Source organism: Amphiura filiformis, chromosome 20 (genome assembly GCF_039555335.1).
Source record: "Amphiura filiformis chromosome 20, Afil_fr2py, whole genome shotgun sequence".
Lineage (NCBI taxonomy): Eukaryota > Metazoa > Echinodermata > Ophiuroidea > Amphilepidida > Amphiuridae > Amphiura > Amphiura filiformis.
In genome coordinates this window covers 40,034,493-40,052,489 of record NC_092647.1, presented here as the reverse complement: position 1 = coordinate 40,052,489, position 17,997 = coordinate 40,034,493, and the positions used below count along the sequence as shown (strand labels likewise).

Here is a 17,997-nt window from a genome sequence, read left to right as displayed (position 1 = left end):
CCGGTATAAAACGATATACCTTCAAAATGCACCTTCTGCCACAAAAAGCATAGCAAAGTGATGCCACGTGGACACGTGCATTGACATTAGCCAATGTCTATGGGGTTTTCATATATTTTGAGGTCAAAGGTGATTAAGGGGTCACAACACGGCTGTGTTCGTGGTCTTAGACCACAGCTAAGTCTAGTTGCAGAGTCAATATTATTGTGCAATTTTGTGTTTTACTAAATATAAATGTGGGCCAGTGGCCACGATATGTGAATAATAAAACTACCAATAATAATGATTGTGTTTTTTATTCTTGTTTATAATTTTGCTTTTTGTGGTTGCTGGCACTTTACGGAAAAGGTGCTTTATAGATCAGAATGTCAAAGTATGTTAACATGCGCAATCGTCTTCATTTGCTGGTGATGTTTTGTCTTCACTTCGATCTGTTGGAGAAAGACGATCATAATCGGCAACCCCGATGCTGGGACCTTTCTTTTCTGTAAAGCAAGTAAACACATATTAAAATCAAAATTACTTTCAAGTAAACAATGTTGTAATATGAGTAAGGTTTGATCTTTCTCTAGAGAAGTCCTTTTCAGAGGGCTGAGCTTTCGGAACTCTAGCGAGTGCCATCTTCAGAGCCAAATATTGTAATATTGCCCATACCGGAAGTCGGATGAATAATAAACTGTATTGTTAGAGTCGAGTCCACCTCAAAATCAGAGTCCGAGTCCAAGTTGAGAAGAGTCCGAGTCTAAGCCAATTCCGACTCCATCGGAGTCCTAGTCAAATCCACGTCAAACAGAGTCAGTGTCCAAGTCATGTCCTAGTCAAGTCTGAGTCCATTGGAATCCGAGTCCAAGCCAAGTCAGACTCCATCGGAGTCCTAGTCAAGTCCACGTCAAACAAAGTCAGTGTCCAGGTCATGCCCAAGTCAAGTCTGAGTCCATTGGAATCCGAGTCCAAGCCAAGTCCGACTCCATCGGAGTCCTAGTCAAGTCCACGTCAAACAGAGTCAGTGTCCAGGTCATGTCCAAGTCAAGTCTGAGTCCATTGGAATCCGAGTCCAAGCCAAGTCCGACTCCATCGGAGTCCTAGTCAAGTCCACGTCAAACAGAGTCAGTGTCCAAGTCATGTCCTAGTCAAGTCTGAGTCCATTGGAATCCGAGTCTAAGCCAAGTCCGACTCCATCGGAGTCCTAGTCAAGTCCACGTCAAACAGAGTCAGTGTCCAGGTCATGCCCAAGTCAAGTCTGAGTCCATTGGAATCCGAGTCCAAGCCAAGTCCGACTCCATCGGAGTCCTAGTCAAGTCCACGTCAAACAGAGTCAGTGTCCAGGTCATGTCCAAGTCAAGTATGAGTCCATTGGAATCCGAGTCCGAGCCAAGTCCGACTCCATCGGAGTCATAGTCAAGTCCACGTCAAACAGAGTCAGTGTCCAAGTCATGTCCAAGTCAAGTCTGAGTCCATTGGAATCCGAGTCCAAGCCAAGTCCGACTCCATCGGAGTCCTAGTCAAGTCCACGTCAAACAGAGTCAGTGTCCAAGTCATGTCCAAGTCAAGTCTGAGTCCATTGGAATCCGAGTCCAAGCCAAGTCCGACTCCATCGGAGTCATAGTCAAGTCCACGTCAAACAGAGTCAGTGTCCAAGTCATGTCCAAGTCAAGTCTGAGTCCATTGGAATCCGAGTCCAAGCCAAGTCCGACTCCATCGGAGTCATAGTCAAGTCCACGTCAAACAGAGTCAATGTCCAAGTCAAGTCTGAATCCATTGGAATCCGAGTCCAAGCCAAGTCCGACTCCATCGGAGTCCTAGTCAAGTCCACGTCAAACAGAGTCAGTGTCCAAGTCATGTCCAAGTCAAGTCTGAGTCCATTGGAATCCGAGTCCAAGCCAAGTCCGACTCCATCCGAGTCCTAGTCAAGTCCACGTCAAACAGAGTCAGTGTCCAAGGCTTGTCTAAGTCAAGTCTGAGTCCATTGGAATCCGAGTCCAAGCCAAGTCCAACTCCATCGGAGTCCTAGTCAAGTCCACGTCAGAGTCGGTGTCCAAGTCATGTCCAAGTCAAGTCTGAGTCCATTGGAATCCGAGTCCAAGCCAAGTCCGACTCCATCGGAGTCCTAGTCAAGTCCACGTCAAACAGAGTCAGTGTCCAAGTCATGTCCAAGTCAAGTCTTAGTCCATTGGAATCCGAGTCCAAGCCAAGTCCGACTCCATCGGAGTCCTAGTCAAGTCCACGTCAAACAGAGTCAGTGTCCAAGTCATGTCCAAGTCAAGTCTGAGTCCATTGGAATCCGAGTCCAAGCCAAGTCCGACTCCATCGGAGTCCTAGTCAAGTCCACGTCAAACAGAGTCAGTGTCCAAGTCATGTCCAAGTCAAGTCTGAGTCCATTGGAATCCGAGTCCAAGCCAAGTCCGACTCCATCGGAGTCATAGTCAAGTCCACGTCAAACAGAGTCAGAGTCCCAGTCATGTCCAAGTCAAGTCCGAGTCCATTGGAATCTGAGTCCAAGTCCGAATCTATCGGAGTCTGGCTCTGTCCGAGTCCATCCAATCCACTGAGTAGAAACCACACTCCCAGTCCGGATTTGAGTTATCTAACACATAAGCTTACCATTTTGCAACAGAAAAATATGATAATGACATATAAAGGTGTCTCAGAACACGGAATAGGGTGACTATATTACAATGAGGATAAAAGATATACGTATATGAGGTGTTTCGTATATCCAGCGATTCAACTGTTTAATATAAACACATCACAAGAAATAAGTCCCCCTCTCAACATTTCGTCATAACATCGTAAGGTTAAATTTGTACCAATAAAACTAACTTAGAAATTATATTATATTAATATAATGCTGTTTACTAAGTGTTGTGTGAAAATGAAAGATGTCCATGACTTCATGCTTAATGAGCCCAAATGGAAGACAAAAACGGCCCTTTCCAAAAGTCACAAAGTAGTCCCGGGATTATTAACTACAAGGAATAGGACTGGCCACCTTACAACTCACTGTGCTGAGCTCTGAACCAAGAAGGGGATTTGCACGGCTGTATGATCATGATTTGATTTCACATTAGAGTAAATGCACTCTGCCATGTATATAACTTTTTTGACATAGACCTACTTTGTGACTTTTGATAAGGCAGTTTCAGTCTTCCATGTGGGCTCATTCAGCCATGAAGTCATGGACATCTTTCAATTTTACACAACACTTAGTAAACAGTTATATAATTATTTCTAAGTTAGGTTTATTGGCACAAAGTGTAACCTTATGATGTTATGACGAAATGTTGAGAGGGGTACTTATTTCTTGTGATATCAATATGACTCAGTCAATTTTTACAGTTATCGAAAGAAACCAGTCCACCTACTTTTCCCAAAGGCTTCACTTTCTTCCATTGTCTCCTGAAGTGGTTCTCCCATGGTTTCAGGGAACAGCAAAGTAAGAATACCAGCAATAACAGCTGCTCCACCAAATATGAGTAATGGCAATGGCCCCCATATTAGCAATCCCAAAGTGAGAATCAATGGTGTTACTATACCGCTCAGCTCCGATGCCATACAACATGCACCAAGTCCACTAGACCTATAGTCAAAATTATATTGATGCACCTTTTATAAAATATGCTAATAGGAACACAAATCAGCTATCTCTTGATACTGAAACATTCAAATGGCTGCCTGTAAGACCCCGAGGTGTCACTCCCGTTGTGGCCTGTTACAGTATACACCATCTGCGATAATAAAAACGCGTAAAAAGGGTTTGACTGACTGACGAATCCATCGAGCCAAGTGATGGTCAGAATTCAGTCAGCCATTACTGGGACCCATCTGCACCAAACTGGTGTTGTTACTGCACAATTGGGTGGATTAAATCCGCTTAAAAATCGATGTTGAATTGTATTGTGTAGTACTTTCATCTTTCTTTTGTCTATGTGTAACACGGGTGATGGAATGCAGTTTAATATCCCCGCCAAGGCCACATCATTTCACATTTTAGGTGGGATAGACCTAAGGGGGGGGGAGTCCCAGCTATGGCTGCCATTGAGGTGTAGGAATGCGTGAAAATGGATTCGTCTATATCTGAAATTTTCTATTGCTGCTAATGTTGCAGTGATGCTGATAGATGTAATGTGTTTGAAATCGTTTTGCTGAGGTTTATTGTGGTAAGTCTAGAGTATGCACTAAAATTATGGTTCTAAATGGTTTGGCTCAGCGCACAATAAATGTTTTGTTTTTTAAATATAGGATAACATATTTACCTTACTGGTGTGGGGAAAAGTTCTGTTGCGTAAATGTAGATAACTCCATATGAAGCTGAAATACTAAACTTCCCAATCATAGCTACGCAGGTCTTCCATATCCCAACAGCTGGATGAAGAACCATCAATAGATAAAAAAAATAATAACAAGAAAATAATAAGATGATCAGTCGACTAACTAAATTTTAATCAAACATTGTTCAACTTTTCAAACAACGTGATTTGTGAAAAAAAAAGTTATTATTCCGTATAATACGGTATTATAGAGCTTATTATCCTGTTTTTCCTGCGTGATTGTCCGGAACTTCTGGCAATTTTCTCATCCCTTGATTCTTTTGAACAGTGGCCTGTATACAACGTTGTCAACCTCTTAGAGAATGTCCGATGTCTCGATTGACTGTATTTTCTCGCTGTTTCTGAATCCAAGTTGTCTCTGTAATTTTTCTTATTTGCTGGTTTGCATCTTTTTAAGGTTAGCAACTACTTTAATCTGTTGCAATTTGGTAGTTCACAGCATCTTGTGAATGGTGTGAGCTTTGGCAAAATTTGCATTGATCACTTTTTTAGCGAGTTTGTAGAAGAATTTAAATATCACAGATATACTTTTGTAGGTCCTGTGGTTCTTGAGTTATGTTGTAAAGAGGGCTGAAACAACAACACTTTTGTAAAACGCACATCACTCAAAGTCAAAGTTTTCAAAGTATATGATTTGTAGAATGAACTTTTACAAAACATCAAAGTGTTATTTTTCAATAATATATTGATTTAAATAATGAAAACCGCATCTGCCCTTAAGCATGTTAAGTATCTTCTGCTCCTCCAAGACACGGAACAAGGATAAAAAAAAAAGCATCAAAAAGATGCTGAAACCGAAAATTTACCGGAAAAAATATAAACGTTTCAACTTAGAAATAAACAATTCAACCGACATAACCGACTACATACATGTAGCAATGTCATAAAATGGGAGGAGCCGACTAGAAAAAGATGAAAACCAGCAAACAAGAAAATCAGAGAGGCAATTTGATGGTCACTTATTCGATTAACTGCTCAAACGAACTAAGTAACAAAGGAATGAGAAAATTGCCGGAAGTTCCGAAAAATCTCGCGGGAATAGCACTGGCCCAGTGGTCATTCTGATCAGCCAAGATGACGAAAGTATATTGTGAGTATTTTACTGGTTTTGATACCTGAAAATCAACAATACTACAAATACTTTTTGATTAATCATGGTTAGAATAGAAAGTTGCAAGCATAAGACCTTACGTATGCATGTAGTCATGATGCAAGCCACGCCGCTAACGACCAAATACACACAAACCGGCACACGTCTGCCCCATTTTTCAATGACAAAAAGCGATGAAGTGTAGGCGGGAATTTCAACTGCCGCAGACACAAATGCCGCTAAATAGTCATTTACACCAAACGATGATGTGCTTAATGACAAACCATAGTATACCATGCTGTTCACCCACCTGTTTGATGAAAAAAGATCGACATTTCATTAATTATTCTTACCATTACGATACCTCAGCATTTATCATCGGTGGACGAAGCACAAAAGTGAGAATTAAATAAGGGCTGATAATGGAGAGCAGGGCCGGATTTTTATACCATTGGCCCAGATGGGCCCGGGTCCAACCCCCCCCTCAAAAAACAAAATAATTGGGGGCCCCAAATTGCCCTATGCATCTTTCTTTTAACCCCAATAACAACATGTTTTTTGGTCAAAATAGGGCTAAAGTGTAAAATTTTCCACGCTTCGCGCAAATTCAAATGGCGTAGTTCATGTTGATCTGGGCCCAAAATAGTCTGAAATTGAATTGAACAAAATACAGGGTGTCCCAGAATGATTTATACCGTGTTTGAACAAAATATCAAAAATATATAGTCAACAGTGTATCTAATTTTAATAAGTGCAATACAATGCCACATATGTCTGCTACTTATTCTGTGACTTTCATGGAAATAGCTTGATTCGTTTTGGCGTGACATTGCTATTACTGAAAATGGACGAAAACTACATGTTCGTAATTTACAGTGCAAGGCATCATAACACATGGATCCTTTATCACCATCGTCCAGCCGCACTGTGCAATATATTGGAGAAATCCCACATTCTTTGATAGGAGATACACCAAATTTGGCACAGATGTAGAGCTTACAATGCTAAATAATTCTTGATATGGGATTAAGTGAAACATTTCAATATGACATCAGATATTTAGGTTGAAAAACATACTTTTTATGTGATTTTTACCACAATTTTTACCCAAAATGTCATTATTACAGATGATATAACTTCCTCAAGGATCCTCCGCAGTAAAGTTTAATCGTCTTCTTTACGTAGCTGTGGGTTTGCCCATATACTGTGGACATAAATGCATGCTGTGACACTAAGGACGAACCTTCGCTATACTTTTATGAAAAATCCATCTCTGCCGGCATTTCAAATGATGAAACTCACACACCTCAATAATTGTCTTCAAAACTGCCGCCAAAGAAAGAATAGTTTAAGGTCACTGAAGCGTAGCAAATCCTTTATTCCATACAATGATTGCTTCGTAACATCATAAATAAACAATAGATACCGACTATTTAGTAGAAGTAAGAATAAGACACAGCAATATACTGCATAGCATTTTGTGCTGAACGGTTAGTAATTTTACAGATTTTCAAAATAGGTTGCTTTGTCAAAACTTGTAATTCACCATTTTTACGCAATCCTCCCTAACTTCTACTAGAAACGTCCAATTTTTAAAATCTAAAAAATCTGAAAAAGCTAAATATATGTAGCACTTAAAAATGCAAAACAATATGACCAATAGAAATGCCGTTCATACCTAAAAAAATTCCATCTTTCTCGGTATAAATCATTCTGGGACACCCTGTATGTTAGTCTCCCTTAGTCCCACTTTACTTAAACCAAAACTTGGCCACTGACATGAGTGCACATGCCTCGGCACGTGAGTTCGGGGCCTCCAAATTTTGGCCTGGTCCATGGCCCCATAAGGTAGGCTAAATCCCGCCGTGTTTAAAAGGGCCCGTACTGCTCCTTGTCCATGGGCCCCTGATGCTCTTGCTACACCCATGTGGATAAACCGTTGACTGTGGATGCGCGTTGTAGTATTGACAACAATCATTTTGATATGTGTGAAAAATGACTTACCAGTTAAACATCATGTTGAGAGTTCGCCACCTCATATTCGGGTAACGCATGATATCAATTAATGATAGCGTCTTTCCTGTTGTAGTTATATTGTCTTCGGCTTCGTCTTCCTAATATGGTAACGATGGAATAAAGAAATCCGTGTTTGAGTTGGATTGCTCTAGCGGTTTTTATATGAGTTGCCAGTCATGAATAGGCCCAACAATGGGGTGAGCCTGTTGATCTGGTCACACACCTTCCAGTTGCATTTAGCATTTTAAAAGGGATGTTTCCGGTATCACAAAATATCAGATTAGAAAAATATTGCTTTAATTTGCTAACACTCAATGAACCTATACCTAACAAGCATAAATTTACTGCCAAACACTATTGGGAACTTGGATCAGATGTATAACCAGGGAATATTGGCAGAATCCACACGAGAGCGGATGCGCATCCATAATAGAAAGTGTCTACATGGTCACTCAAATCCGCATCCGGGAAGCGGAATTTTTTTCTGCAACCATAACGGGACGAAAAATTTTATTAACCCTAACCCTAACCCTTTCCTATGTGTTCCTATGGGTTATAAAATTTTTGCGTCCCGTTATGGTTGCAGAAAAAAATTAAGCATCCGGGAAATGATCTCGTAGTGAGCGAGTTTCTTGTAAGTATGTTACAGTACGCAAGATCTTTGGTTTGCGTACAAGGCACTCATGACGCGATCTGCGCGCACAAGAGTCGCATTGGAACGCATCCCAAGAATCGTATTCATTTACTTCTGAAAGTACCTTTGTTAATTTGTCATCACATTCTTCAAATATAGATTCAGGTAGAACGATATTGCCACATGTTGCTGCTTTTTCTATGACTGGTCTTGCTTTTTCAATATCTCCCTTTGACAACAACCAGCGAGCAGATTCTGGGAAAAATCTGAAAAGGAAGTAAAATGGTATTAAGTTGCTAAATGATCTCCAAATGATATCTTTTGTCAAGAAAATTTGACTCACATATCTAAAGCATCACTGGTCCCTTTAGCTACCCCCACAAACACAAAACAGTCAAAATTATAATCAAACAAGAAATAAGAAAGTATTTTTCTGACCAGTCTGAATCACTTATCTAAAAGTAAGGCAAAGCGCCTTGCCCAAGAGCACAACACGATGGCACCACCGGGGCTCGAACTCGCAATCAACCGATTACAAGCCAGAGCCCGTACCGCTACGCCAACATTCACCAGTCAGGTCAGGTCCCAAAAAAGAGGGCACACTGTCAGGTCCCGATAGGATGGCGCACTGTAAATTTATGCTGTTTACAGAGATGTATCCCAGATAATTTCAAAACCAACTGGTTCCTTCCTTTGGGTAATAATAAATGAGATACTTCTTTCTAGAAGATCTTCTACTTCTGTTATCACTGGTTAGGTTGAAATTTTAGTCATTTGGGATTCAATTTTCTTAACCTTAGAACTACCGAGCCATTTATATTTTGTAAATACGGACTTCAATTATAAACGTTATACCGTTGTATTTGGTACTAATGCATAGCTATGGGTCTCCTTTATCCAGTGATACCAAAATAAGTACAAACATTCCCCATATAATATCGATATGACGTCATAATGTGAGGGCGTTCAAGCAAATTTGGGAAAATCTGGCTACGTACAAAAGTGTAGGTAAAATTGATTTTCGGCTTAAAATTCTATAAAAATAATATTTTCACCAAATCGTCTCCTAAATATGAAAGGAAATGACTATTTTCACCTAATTAAGCTCCTGGAATAATTTCATAAGAGCGAAATGAAAATCATTGGGGCCTCGCCCCCTCTATGATCATCTTTGATGGCCGGTCCTACACCCGGATAAGGCGCTGGGTTAAAAACTTTATCACTAATATGAGCGCAAAGGATGGATCTACGATTAGCTTAGGTCGTTTGGGCATAAGCGCGAGCGTATTTTTTATGACGGATAAAAAATCTTGGGGGGGGGGGGTGATACAACCTCCCTTCGTAGTTGTAGGGTTTTTAATTGATAATGATGTCTTTTCGCTGTGAGAGTTCAGTATACATGGTATATGAGAAAATCCTTTTTGAAATTTCTTATTTTTCCATTGAATAAAATGTTACACAGAATTAGTGGTATTGACCTTTTACATGTAATATCAAAAAACAACACGACTGTGCACTTTTAGAAATGCATTGATTAAGGTTAAATGCAATTGATTTTCAAGGCTTGATTCCAGAGGGGCGGAAGTTAATAATGGAAACAGCCATGCAGAAAAGAACGAACTCATGCGTACAATAGTGTATCAATCTGAACTAGAACACGGACAAACCGCGGCTCGTGAGTCATCCTATATGTTGCAGGGATAGGGAAGGGGCGACCATGATAGGACCATATGGGCTGATATGGGGGGGTGATTGTGGGCAGCCGTTTTCGGCAATTTTCCTTTGGATTTTCTAAATTTTTAAAATTATCCTGGATGATATCTGTCGTGAAATAAATCAATGCCTCTATAGGCTATAATAGCCCTAGTATGCCTATTTATACCCTGATTATGCAATATATAGGCCTATAGGCCTACAACAATAACTACAACAACAGTAACAAAACCAACAACCAATATTTTGTTAATCTAATTTGTAAAAATATATTCATAGGCCGCGCCTAGACTAGTATAGCCTAAAAATTCCTGAATTATATAATGTAAAAAAAACCGGGCAAAAACAATCAATCGCTGCAGTCAGAAAGAAAGAAAAGAAACGAAAAAGAAAAAGTGAGAGAAAATAAAATAAAATAGATGGAATGGACCACATAGGGACTCGAACACGTACCAAAGTTTTCCAGCTCAAAACTATAGTATTATATAGTCGAACTTAAGCCCAGCGCGCTAACCGATTGAGCTACTGAGTGATCTGTGAAATCGATTGATCTCAAACTGACTATTATGGAATAGGGCATACCAGGCTCTTATGATAAACAATCTCATCACCGCTGTAAATGTCGGAGGTATCGATGGCGAAAAACCTCGATTTTTGCAAAAGTAGCTTAAATTTGGAGTGAAATTCAAATGGGAAAGGAATCGACATACTTTTGAGAAATAATGTAGGCAGTTAGAAATCAAAATTAATGTTCCACAATCCAGATATCGATAATGTAACATAACAGTGTTTTGTGGTACAAGATTCTCGAAAATTGTTCCCAAAAACGGGCTAATAAAATTTAATCGGTACTGTTTTTGGTTCTTCCCCATGGCAACATTATTTCTTTGGTCGATTTGTAGTTCAATACAAAAAAGGAGAAAACAATCACTCGGAGTAGTTTTATACGGAGCGAATATTTGAAAAAAACGGCATGGAACGTGTTTTTGATCTTGTGAACACGGTGCGTAAAAATGATTTAAACGAAGGATTTTCAAACGGATTCTAAAAATTTGTATAAAGACACAAAAATAATGTTAAGATACGTCCATGCACCAACATTTGACTCACTGCGATATTTGATTGCTGAGAAAACGCGGTTTTAGAGAACAACTTTATACGTCTTTTATACGTTTTTTATACGTTTCTTCGTATAACCTTAAAGGTGCTTTAACTTCTTAACTGTTCATGCAAGGTATGTAAAAATACATATTTTGGAAAGGAAATTAGTCAAGGAATTTTTGGCCACAATCTTTTTCAAACACACAGAAATTTTTTTTAGTAATCTAGATACTACATTTCAGGAATTGGTTGTTTTCCATTGTTTTTGGATATTGGCTTTATTATTTTTAACAATTTTTGACCAAATAAGTCCAACGATATGACTTTTTACAATATTTTGGCTGAAAAAGTCACATAAATTTAGTCCCAAATTGGACGCATGGATATGCAATTTCAGTGTGGCAGCATGCTGTACGATTGTACTAACGAACGGCTGTAAGGCGCAAGACGTTATGGATGTAATCTACCAAACTACTTTGTTTTTTGGCAACCATAGTATTTGGGAAGCACTGAAATACAATTAATTTTAAGCAACATATTAACCTTGGTTTTAAGTCAAAATCAAAAGCATGGTATACTGAAGTAGACATACTAAATTTCAAGCGCTTCGCCATCTTGTGACCAGATCAGATGTTAGTCTTTGTTCCAGCTGCCTTGTTCATCTTCATTACGAAGGAGCACAATCCAGCTTGGAAAGGAGACTAGCAATATTATATACGTTTTGAATTCCGTGTAAACGCACGGTCCACGCAGCACGTACGTGGAACATCGCAATCTCTCTATTACCTCAATGATCTACTTACGGAATTAAGAAAAGATAGAGAAACATTGGAACGGATATGACGAGTTCTAAAGTTCTCCAATCTCGAAAAAAGTATGCGAGTACAGAGAGAAGCATGTATCCTACAGCCCAAGCATTGGCGATAAACACACCGACCATGGTTCGCTTTGATGGACCAACGAATTCGGTGGCTGAAAGGTAAAAACACAAGATTATTTCAAATTTTATCTGTTTTGGCACTTCAGTCTTTTGTAAATCTATATTTAAAGTCACTTTTGGTCCAAAAAAAACGAAAACCTTTCGGTAGATCGAAAGGGGGGCAAGCGATTTTTGGCACTGTTGTTTTAGCCTGTGTTTTGGGCACCTTTGTGATATAAGGGGGATGGTTGTTTTTATTAAGGTGCAGACTTGGTCTTAAATATCGTCACAAAAAATCAAATATCATCGAAACTATAATCTCTAAACTGTTATGACACCGTCAAACAACTATAAAGTATAGGCCTATTTGAAAATATCATGACAAGTTTCATTTGAAAATACCTTAAATTTTGTAAACATCTAGTTTTACCAGATATATCATATAAATATCGTCCTTATCTAAACGATATCAGATAGTTGCAAATGTAGTTTTATGATATTTAAAAGATATACCTGATAGTTAGACAATTTAGCTTCATCATGTTCATGATAATATAAAAGATTTATCGTCTAAATATCGTCGAATTCTATTATGCCGAGTTTTTGCGGCGGTCGCAAGCCCTCCCATATTGGAGGATTTGCGCATCAAACTAATGTTATAATATTTATTTAAACCTCCGAAAACTACTTGAGCATTTGATGAGTGAGTCGTTATGTATTACTGAACACAAAGTAAATTGATTATGATTCAGTCATCGACCCGTTTTTATAATCCCGAACCGTCAGTGAAGTAGCAAAGCTTGGATGAGCTCAGCAAACCATTTTGTAAGTACTCCCTAATAGTTGCAGTATCGTAAAAAAGATACATCAAATATAATTGCAAAAAACATAATTGCGAATTTTTGCGCTGTGCAAGGATAAGAACCTTTTTCCCGAATCCCATGTATAGAGCCTTACATGACATTTGTGATGCAATTAAGCAAAATCAGTCGGAACTCGGAAATATTGATTTTGAGATATAGCCAAACAAAGGTAATATTTCCTTTTGTTTCCTGTTGTTTTGGAAACTCTGTTATTGGTAATATCTTTGGAACTGGTTGTTCAATTTTAATGGGGTTTTCTGCAAAATGCAGCTTTGTAAATACTTTTTACTAACGTATAAGAAACTGAAAATTTAAAATTTCGGAGTTCCGACTGATTTTGCTTGATCACATTTGACCTTTTCGCTTATAACTTGATTGGTGCATCGCAGATATTTTTTCTGAATCCTTATGGTCGGATGTATACATTGGCATGGCACGGCAGTTTACAAAAACCAAAAAACAACAACAAACAAACAAACAAAAACAACAACAACAACAAAACATATTGACGTTCTATGAATAAAAACCGAACATTTACAACCGACTTACCCCATACAAAGGTGGCGAGATATAAACCTGTATTAGCCATCCCGATGAAAAAACGTATAGTGATATACATGGCATAATTAACTGAAAATGCAAGAATTGTACCGAAAATAGCGATGGAAATGACACCAATGAACATAGCTGGACGTCGACCATTCCTGTAAAATCATGAAAATTATGCAATGTTAAGGGGGTACTACACCCCTTGATAAATTTGTGACTATTTTTGCATTTTTCTCAACAAAAAAAAATAACACACTGGTAACAAAAGTTATACATATTAGGGCCTATAGGGGCAAGGAATCCTATTACTTCACTCCAATTTCAGTGATTCAATACAAGTGGTTCATATGTTAAGAAATGAGGTACATTCTAGCGGTACCCCTTTTTTTATCATAAATAACGTACCGCTTGAGTCACTTAAATTCCAGTGTAGTAACTGGATTCCTTGCCCCTATAATATACATAACTTTTGTTACCAGTGTGTTAGTATTTTTTGAGAAAAATGCAAAAATAGTCAAAAATTTATCAAGGGGTGTAGTACCCCCTTAAGTATAGCAAGTAGCAACTGACACAAAACAATATTTATCGATTTGGCGACAAAAAAACCTTGTTCTACGGGTGGACGGACCTTTCAAGTAGGTATCGGTCGGTCGGGCCTTTTTTTCATTAAATGACCCCAAAATCAACAAAATCTGTAATATTTTGCAATTTGGGGAAATAAATATAATTAATAATTGTTCCTGATATGTTCGAAATTTGGGTCGGCATTTGCTTATACAGGAAAAATGTGTTTCTCAAATTGGAAAATCTGGCCCGTAGACCAGTTTTTTAAATAATTTTCATCACCTTTGCTGCAATTAAGTAAATAACTACGTTTCATATTCAGTGTACTTCGGTTAGGTTTATAAATGCGCATTTATAAATACGCACGTGACCACCTCCGCGCTGTCATAACAGCTTATAGATAATAAGTCTTGAAGTGACCTTCTACATAGCGAGTGGTCTTCCTATACATTTGAATGCAAAGGCGGAACAACATGAGACTGTTGTGCAGCAAAATTGTCTATTTTGTTCAACTTTGTGATTATATTATAAACGTTTCCGTCGTTGAATATTTTTTCCGTCGTCAAATACTTTCAAAATGGGTGTTTTTGATAACATATTACAAATTCGAAATTGCAAAATGTGTAATAATTCGTCGTCTGTATTCCATTGTGGCGTATAGTGGGGCGCCGCGAATAAACAACTTTTCGAGAAAATCGGGTTTGAAGAAATGCCAATTTAAAATCGAGTTGTGTAAATCAGACATTCATTATATTTTGTAAATGATGTGAAATTTCTGTAGTAAACTAAATAGATTTTATTGTTATATATTTGTCAAAAGAAATAAATACATACTATTGCTGGCAAACTGAAAATAAAACTATACGTCACTATGGAAAACAAACAAAACGCAATACCTAACCTAACGTTAACCGTACGCCACCTCGGTCGCCGTGTAATCCCTATGGCGTTACTTTTCGTCGTTCGTATTCCATAGTGGCGTATAGGTCCGATACGCGTACGCCACTATGACATACGATGTTTTTCATTTTTGCCGATATTTCATAATTATAAAATGTGTATAAAAGGTGGCGTATGGTCGATACGCCACTATGGAATACAAAAAATGTCACTTTGTAACTATACGCCATATTTAATTAATTAATTACTGATTAATTAGCTAATTATGACTGATGAGACTTAGAAAAAATGAAAGAGAACATCATTAAAAACATATGTGCCAATTTTCAAAAAAATGACCAAAAATCACTATACGCCACTATGGAATACAGCCGACGAATTTTGCAATTCAATTAATACTTAAATTTGATGATGTATAGTGGTTTATGCATGAGGATTTGGTCACGCTTGCTGGTCTTGGTATGTCGGGCCCATGGGTCACGTGCGTATTTATAAAAGCGCATATATAAATATAACCGAAGTACACTGATATTGAATGCGATTGGCGCTTCATCACTTCAACCACTGCAATCCATAACTCCACGTCTTTTTTGGAGGGATCGGGGATGGGGGATTTAAAATAAATACGCAAAATCACCGAAAATGTTCGTAATTTTGGGTATTTACTGAGGACATAGTGGGGGGGGGGGTCTGACTGGGACATTTGCCCTCCGACCCCTGGCACCGCCACTTCTCCACTTATACAATAAACGAATCCTGTAAAAGATACGACAAGTACGACAAAATAATATTTTTCTCGCAGGGTTCTCTATGCTGGACGTGACCTGACTGACTTCAGACATATTAGAAAGCTTCAAAGTCAAACACCAAATTAAAATTGTGTCAATTTCGTAATGCCAAATACTGTTAGTTTTAAACCAAAATACTGTATAAATCAAACTCTACGTGCATTAATTAAAAAGATTAGAAAGGAAGATAATTCTTACCAATCTGAAAACCATCCAAACACGAATGTTCCTACTACAGGTCCAACGCCAAATACCGACAGTGCTATATCTGGCAGAAAAGCTCGATCACACACAAGATCAAACTGCTCACAAAAATATATAAAACAGCGCATCATCGAATTGAAACGTATTGCAACAAGCACTTATTAGTGCATGCGATTTCGGATGATTAAATAATAATAATAATAATATGATATCCGGCCAAAAGTATTAAAATGTTTAACACTATCTTCTCTATGTATGAAACTGCAGGTAAAACTACAGCATTCAAGTGTATAGGCCAGGGGCTTAGCCAGCTTTCTTGGTCAGGTGGGGGGGATTTCAGGGGCACGGCTGAAAAAAATTGCAGTTGCAACATGAAATTTTTGTTTTTAGAGAGACTGTACATGTTTTCGAGCTTCTAAAAAGTTGCCACATGAAATTTTTGTTTTTAGAGAGACTGTACATGTTTTCGAGCTTCCAAAAAGGCTTTATTGGGGCGATAAAAAATTTTGAATTTGAAACTATTTTTGCCCATGATCGAGCCGAAAATTGCTTTATTGTGACAACATTTTTGTATTTGACACTATTTTGGCCCATGATTGGGGTGAGTTTTGATGAAAAAGGGGCTCCTTGCCCTTTTTCTTTTCCTTTGCCCTTTGGTCAGAGGGGCACTTTTTTCTTAGAGGGGCACTTTTTTCTTTCATTTTTTTGTCAAGGGGGGCAGTCTGCCCACCTGCCCCCCCCCGCTACGCTACTGGTATAGGCTAATGGAAGGGTCTCCACGTCATTCCGAAACACCGTCAGTCCGAACCACCGTCAGACCGATTTTTTTGGGTTAGGGTTAGGTTTATGGTTAGGGTTAGGTTTAGGGTTAGCGTTAGCGTTAGGAACCTAACCCTAAAAATTCGGACTGACGGAGTTTCGGACTGACGGTGTTTCGGACTGACGGGGTGTACCCTGAATCTAGACCACAGTATTCCCATATGTATACCGTATATACACATCCAGTCTAGATTCATGTTCTCAAGTGGGTGATATCGTTTAATTACATTACAAAACAGAACTGGGTGATAAATTATGGATGGTTAGAGAGAGCTTCGTCAAAGAAAACTCTTGTAAACTACTGTAAATATAAGAAAAAAAACAAGCTTAGAAAGCTGTAAAGAGGGCGGACCGTTGTTTGGCTTCCAGAGGGAGAGTGCCTGTAAGAGACACAAGCCATCAGAAATTGACAAACTCAGATCGCGTGCCAAATAAACTTAGCAGTATTTTTCACATCTTGGAAAAAAATAATTAGACAAGAACTGGGAGCTCCACTACATCGTACCCGTGTGGCTTTGTCTTACATCGTGAATAATGGTTCTCGTGTATTGTGACCGGTCATATGTCCATCCATCTTCACAGCCAGATGTAATATTGGTATAATCCGTCGCATTCAAATCGGCAGAAAAATCCACTGAATCAAAAGCTAAATCATATCGGGAACATTTTGCACCAGGTGGTATGATAACGGCCTTCTTTGCTTCTTCGCATTCTCTAGTGGTGTTGAACCCCCAAGTGGAACAGTTGTCCTTCCATTGACGAGGATTCGAACACCAGTGGTCCGTGGTTGCGCCAAAGAACACTTGCGCAAAGACATGGAATGAATTTGGAATCACAATTATACACGCAAGAAACAAAACACGTCTTTGATAAGGACCAAATGCACCCAGAAATGGTATAAAGTCGTCAAATGTTAGCATGTTGGCGAGCTTTGGTGGACTGGGTGCGTCTTGAATAGCTCAACGCAGTATTATACACAAGTTGCCTCGATAGCTTCCTCAGTAAACTACGGGCAGTAAACACAGGTTGACTGACTCAATAGCTTCCCAAAGCCAAATTAGCCTATTGAAATTTAAACTAAATTTGTCTGCAGCAGGAGGGTGAGAGTTCATAAGAGCAATTCCGGGTCAAGTGGTGACCCCGGGTGGTGATAATGCTATGTGAGAATACCCTGTCTCTTGTATACAGTGTGCTTGATGCTATTGTAAGCAGCCAGCAGGGATTCCCAGGTTAGATCAGGGAAGTGACACCCTGGTCAGACCGTGTCAGACCATGGTCAGACACATGAACCCTCAGGCCCCTCTGTGGCCAAAACCAGCATGCTCAGTGCATGGATAGAATGACATCCAAGACACGGAAATACTTCAGAAAAACATTGATCTACTAGTATATGAAAGCAATATAGGCCTATCCCCGCACTCCGTGCATCCGTGGGTATTCATGCTTGTCGGTGAACTTTAAAAATACCCCCTTTTGCATATCATTTCGCGAAGTTTTCAGGGGAAAAAC

The 17,997-nt window shown here is 38.9% G+C and overlaps 1 protein-coding gene across 1 annotated transcript; it reads right to left on the bottom strand.

The window, feature by feature from the left end:
• Nucleotides 1-253: 253 nt before the first annotated feature.
• On the bottom strand, nt 254-17,556 carry LOC140142673 (organic cation transporter protein-like). The gene is made up of 10 exons (XM_072164671.1): nt 17,013-17,556; nt 15,664-15,767; nt 13,214-13,368; nt 11,686-11,854; nt 8,193-8,334; nt 7,423-7,532; nt 5,520-5,728; nt 4,254-4,362; nt 3,363-3,577; nt 254-485 (listed from the first exon to the last, which is right to left on the bottom strand). The coding sequence occupies exons 1-10, from the start codon at nt 17,406-17,408 to the stop codon at nt 379-381; spliced, it is 1,716 nt and encodes a 571-aa protein (XP_072020772.1). The 5' UTR covers nt 17,409-17,556; the 3' UTR covers nt 254-378.
• Nucleotides 17,557-17,997: the final 441 nt, after the last annotated feature.

Bases quoted from the DNA above. Each gene is read 5' to 3' on its own strand.
- LOC140142673 (XM_072164671.1), bottom strand. From the start codon at position 17,408: ATGCTAACATTTGACGACTTTATACCATTTCTGGGTGCATTTGGTCCT. The intron at 13,369-15,663 runs GTAAGAATTATC...ATGATTTTACAG, and splicing joins TTTGGATGGTTTTCAGATTG to GAATGGTCGACGTCCAGCTA. The intron at 486-3,362 runs GTAGGTGGACTG...CTTGCTTTACAG, and splicing joins AAGTGAAGCCTTTGGGAAAA to AAAAGAAAGGTCCCAGCATC.